A 6,000-nucleotide genomic window follows, 5' to 3' on the forward strand; every position below is an offset into this window, starting at 1 on the left:
ACTCTCTACCTGTAGCAAGTGCAGAAATACAGCCCCAGACTTCTGCACATGCTCCAGATTGTGAATGATTAAAATTTATCCAGGACCTTCCTTCACAGAGAGATTGGAAGTATCATGCTTCAGGGCTCCTGTACATTCTATCAGAACAATTGTGCTGACAACGCTTGTTAACACTGCTTCCAGACTCCATTTTACTAGTCTTTCCTGATCATGACAGCACCCAAATCTCCTGTTTTCTCCTGAAGCCTCCTAGATGGAGAGTTGGGCATTAAAAGAAGTACTGGATTTAATATCTGGTTCATATTATACTATAACAATTAGGGAAATGCTAAAATCAGAATCGCTTGGCAGACCACATTTCTGAGAGAAGCCACTCTCAGAAATTCTGTTTCCTGTGAGTCACACGGTGCCCATGTGACAGAGGCAGCCGCATGCTCCATGACATCCTGCCCACAGCATAAGACTTTGCCATGCTTGCGTGTAACAAAGCTAGAATGCACAAGTTTAAAAAAATCAACTTCAGCCATCAACCTTGGAGAGTATGAAAATGGAAGAGGGAAAAAAATGAATAAAACAGAGAGAATACATGCTACTGACTGAAAGTAGGCTGTATCACAAAAATAACTCAAATACACAAATGCAAATAGAAGCAGAATGGCAGTCTAGTGACACAAACCTTCAAAGGAAATGAAAGATGCCTTAAAATAAGAACGAAAGCTATAAAGCAGCAGGACTAGCCAGTGGTGTTAGGATAAGTGTAGTGCATGGGAGCAGTGTGTTAACACCAAATACACAGTGTCTGTCTAGTCAGAGTCCTGTGGAAGCAGAGCCAGAGGGTGTGTCTGTTAAATAAACACCTGATGAATCGGGAGAGCTAACTAAACACACAGAAAAGATTTGCAAAGAGCGGTAACGATGTAGCACCTTCCTAAAATTTTGAGCACAGAAATGACAAGAAAATGTACCTGAACAAATTACTCAGTACCTGTACAGTAATCCTGGTACATTATTTTCAAAACTGATGAAGATGTGACTGATGATACACTGTAACAGTGAAAAACCCCCATAAAAGGCCAATAACCACATTGGGATGGCAGGTATGCCATCCAGCCAAGTTACGCCTTGACGGGGCATGCCCCATGCCTATACAGCACTGAGAGTTTGGCACTTCTCAGGGTTCCCCACAGAAATAACCACAACAGATTTAATTAATAAGTTTAATGAAACTCTAAAGACTTGTAAAACTCGAATGTATAGTAGGTCTTCACAATAATACTTACAATCTACGGGAAAATAAACAAACACAGCTCAAACAGCCTATTGTAACAAACAAACCACGTTGACATAAAAACAGGCATATAAATACAACACGTGAAAACCTTACCTGTTAGTAAGAAAGTTGGCAGCAGAAAGCAATAGAGCAATCCACACACCACCTGGAGTTCCATAAGTGCTTTACGAATGCACTCTTACTGTAGCTCCAGCAACTAGAGTTCCACCAGCATTCCTCGACGGAACGGCAAATTCCAGTCTCACAAATTAAGAAACTCTACCACCACCAAAGTTCATGTTAAAAGAAACAACAGTAATACGTGATGTCCAGATAGTTGGAATACACATACTAATTCCATCTTCACAAATGAATTATTCAAATACAATTCTCTCCAGGGCTTTGTGAATAGTTATCAAATCCAATGCATCTTTTTTCATATCCTTATGGCATTTCTACATGTGGTTGTTTTCTTATGTCGAATATCAAACTTAAGACGAGCGAAACACGCAAAAGCGTCCCAAAGACTGAACTCCCGTAGCTGAGAATTTGCTTCTTTCCCTACAGCCGCGTCTTGGATATTCCCTGTAAAATAATATTCGTGGAAAATGTGATTCATCAACACGCACTCGTTCTGTTCTTTCAGCTCTTCAGCTCAAACGCACGCTTTCGCTGTAATACCGTAACACAAAACTTTCTGGCATCTGTGGCGTCCAATGGTTTAAGCTCTAGGAGGATATTGTAGATTTCCCGCTAGGCAGCCCCTGCAACTGCTGCCTTGGTGTTCTGGTCTTAAATATTACCTTCTGTAAGTCCCACTGTAATGACACCCTCTTCAATTGCGCTAACTTTCTTTCGTCCTGAACCTCCCCTAATTCGCTCTGCAGTAATGATTAGGCCGAATTTAAATTTTATTAAATTTTTCAGTCTGTCAACAAATGCATTGTGATTAGAAATTATTATTAAAACTCACACCGACCAAGATAGTCGCTTATCTTACATTTTAAAACATTGAAATTTCTACAAAATGTTACGTTCCAGCATTTCACATTTCACAAAACGAATTATTCGCTGGTTTGTCTAGCTATTTAAAATGTCAAAGAAAATTTACCACAATTTTACACACAATCACTGTGTAGTAGATTACATATAAAGGCCAACTGTTTGTTCTCCCGTTCTACTACTGTAGTTTCAACGTCTTCGGTAGCCTATATATTACATTGCAGAGCATACCCAAAATGAAGACCACGTGTTACTATGTTCCACATAGGTATTCTTACACGGACAGTGAGACTAATGTACCGTTATGAATTACGTATGCCCACGCCTGGACAATTCAAGTGATCGTTATATCAGCGTTCTTCTTTACTTTCCTTTCACCTTTCTTTTTCTTTTTTACAATGAAATTGTAGGCTATATTATCGTGCCTTTGTCTAATAGCGTCATCTAGTGGTATATCGTATAGCAAAAATAAAATGCCCGTTTCAACCAAGCGGCCAAAACCAGACTTCGTTTTTGAAGCTCATTTCCTGGTGTTGGAGTTCCTGGTTGCTCACCAGCGCCACTACGGATGCCTCCAGTATAGGTGTTTTCATATCCGGTTTCCATGTAAGTCTACGGCACAAATGCGATCAAAATACAGTCAATATTTTTTTCTTACAAGAACAAATAGTCATAATAGGTGTATTTTATTCGTCTTATGACTGTCCATGGGTCGATTTCATGATTTATTGCGTCATTTGGGCACAGTGCCAATATTTGTTCTGGACCAATGAGGTACAGCTTGCGTCACTTCCGGATTACTGCGGAGCCTGAGCTACAGTAGGGGCTACAATCTGTGGTCACTGGGGTGGGAGGTGGCGTCTCTTGGCCTTGACATTGCGGTTCCGACCACGGTCCACCTGTGCGAAGTCAGAAAATGCAGGCATCCCATTTTGTAGTGGTTTCATTGTAGCGTGTGCTATTTACAGCTGCACTAGACGACCATAAAATAATCATCCTCTGAAGTTTTGCGGTAACCGAGTCATTTTTACTATTTCCTTTAGCCCACTTAACCAAATAATTAGTTGGCAGAAAGCGTAATCAGCTAACGCTTATTTGCTATATGTGGTAGTCCAGTAGCCTATGCTAAAACAGTTCGCAACTTCGGCTACCAAGCCATTTGACTAGTTAGCTAACCCTAACCGGCAAATATTCCATGTCAGTCATGTACATTCCGTAAATTTCTACCTGGGCTATGCTGCACGAATGTGACAAAGCTAGAAGCTAGCAAGAAAATAATAATAATTAGAAATTTAATGTACATTATTTTTGTCTTTATGCAACAGGTGGAAAACTTGCTCTTCAAAGTGCGTTGTCATATTTACACGCCTGTAAACCAGTTATTAAAATACTTGGTAGATTTGTTAATCACCGCTGACAGTGTTAATTTTTATTCGGTAAAAAGTGACCTGCGAACGATCGGTCAGCTAGCGTCACCCAGCAAGTAAACACCACAAACGGCGATGGAGTAGTAGCAGTTAATGGCTCATTAACTGACTGGCGAAAACCTACGACGATAACTTGCTTGGTTAACAGCAGGTCTACCAGACAGTTATATGAAAATTAGCCTAGTCAAATCACCAGTAGTCGACATATCTCTGATTGATTGACCATCAGTGCAGTCGATGTTCTTCCCCTGTAGTTCATATTGCTAATGCGTGAGCTAACCACGGATAGCTTACCTAGCTCACTGGCAAGCTGATATGCTAGCTAAGCATATTCGTTTTGCCGAGAAACATGAATTGAAGATAACTGAACATAATTGTATTATTAATGTCATACATATAACGTGATTACGTGACACAGTACAGTCACGGATGGAAATTAAACTCCGTAAACATTTGATCATATATTTTAAAACATTACGGCAGACAGTGAGCTAGCCTCAAGTTCGTTCTGTAATCGTTCGTTCAGGTTGATGGGCTTTTCCGCACCGGACTGTCAATCACATTTGTAAAAATCACAAGACCGCTTAACTCTATGGTTTTGGCTCCAAATCGAGAACATGGCCGCGCCCGCTTCAAAACGTGTTTTACAGACCCACGGAGAGGCAATGGGTGACGTCACAGTAGCTTTGTCCATATTTTTTACAGTGTAGAGTTTGCAGAGAAAAACGACTGGCTTGGTTTTCAAGTATGCAAAAACAACTTTATTCGAGCAGATCGCTCTGGAAAACATACAGTCAGACTGACACGTCAGGAAGCTCTGAACTCCCTCGCTAAACCCCCGGCTTATCTCTACCTCCCGGCTGACACTTCACCTGTCAGGTGAGTCTGAGAACGTGGGCGTGTTGCCACAGGGGATTCTGCCTCTCTCCCCCCAGTGCTCACTACACAAGCCCCCCCAGAATTTACTGTGGCAGCAAAACCGCCTAGGGGTCTGGATGACACGGCCAAACCTCCCCAGTTTCTTGCCCGCAGCCCCGGACGGATCAGGACCCATACCAGAGTCAGTTTTAGGGCTGTTACCAGGGTCAGGGTTTAAGTCAAGGGTAGGATTTCTCGACCTGAGAGCGGGAGGGCGACCTCTGCGCGGAGGACAAGCGACCTCTACCGGCGAATCTAAATCGACGTGCGCGGGCTTTAAGCGGTCCACGGTAATGCGGTCAGGCCTACCACCGATATCCAAAACAAAAAATTTCTCCTCGGACTTTAATACCCGAAACGGTCCCTCGTAAGGAGGCTGCAAAGGGCCACGATGCTTATCTTGTCGCACAAACACAAATCGCGCCTCACCCAAACCTGGATGAAAACTGATGCGTCGTAGGCACTGGGGCGAACGATTTCAGAACATCCCTCAGAACCGGGAGTTGGCGCGTAGCTGACCAAGGCACCGAACAGCTAGGTTAAAACTCCCCTGGTACGTGCAACGGTTGCCCATAAACTAGCTCCGCAGATGATGCTCCTAAATCAGCCTTAGGGGCCGTCCTAAGACCCAGTAAGACCCACGGGAGCGTATCAAACCAAGTGTCCCCCTGCAGTGCAGCGCGGAGGGACACCTTTAACGAACGATGAAAGCGCTCGCACATCCCGTTAGCCTGAGGGTGATACGCCGTAGTCCAATGCAGCGTCACCCCCAACTGCCGAGCTATCGCCGCCCACAACTCTGACGTGAACTGAGCCCCACGGTCGGAGGATAAATCGGCCGGAACCCCGAAACGCGAAACCCATGCATTAATAAACGCCCTAGAGCCACATTAACGTGGTCAAACTGCCTTTCAGGGACGGCGAACGGCGCTAAAGGAGCCTTGGTGTGCTTGTGAACTTTAGCCCGTTGACACGCTAAGCAAGCATTCACCCAGTCACGGACATCCTTTTTCAGGCTATGCCACACAAACCTTCCAGACAATAGCTTTTGCGACGCCTTGCGGCCCGGATGGGATAGGTTGTGTAAAACCTCGAAAATACGCCGCTGCCAAACCACGGGCACCACTGGTCTGGCGACCCCGGTGGACACATCACAAAGGAGTGGGGTGCCTGAAGGACCAAAACTTACCTCCTGCAGCTGCAGACCCGTAGTCGCTGTGCGTAACGCCTGCACTTCGGGATCAGACGCCTGGTCAGCAGCCATCTGCCCGTAATCCACCCCTAAATTGACCACGTCCACTATGGATCGCGAAAGACAGTCAGCCACCACGTTGTCCTTACCTGCGACATGCTGGATGTTCGTGGTGAACTCGGCGACGAATG

At 44.4% G+C, this 6,000-nt stretch overlaps 1 protein-coding gene across 1 annotated transcript in view; it reads right to left on the bottom strand.

The window, feature by feature from the left end:
* The window catches only part of LOC135241855 (piezo-type mechanosensitive ion channel component 1-like), a 62,650-nt gene extending 60,204 nt beyond the window's left edge, over positions 1–2,446 (bottom strand). The window contains exon 1 of the mRNA XM_064312592.1: positions 1,385–2,446. Within this exon, the coding sequence (XP_064168662.1) occupies positions 1,385–1,448 (64 nt within the window). The 5' untranslated portion in view covers positions 1,449–2,446. The remainder of the gene's footprint in view (positions 1–1,384) is intronic.
* Between the last annotated feature and the right edge of the window lie 3,554 nt (positions 2,447–6,000).

Source organism: Anguilla rostrata, chromosome 16 (genome assembly GCF_018555375.3).
Source record: "Anguilla rostrata isolate EN2019 chromosome 16, ASM1855537v3, whole genome shotgun sequence".
NCBI lineage: Eukaryota > Metazoa > Chordata > Actinopteri > Anguilliformes > Anguillidae > Anguilla > Anguilla rostrata.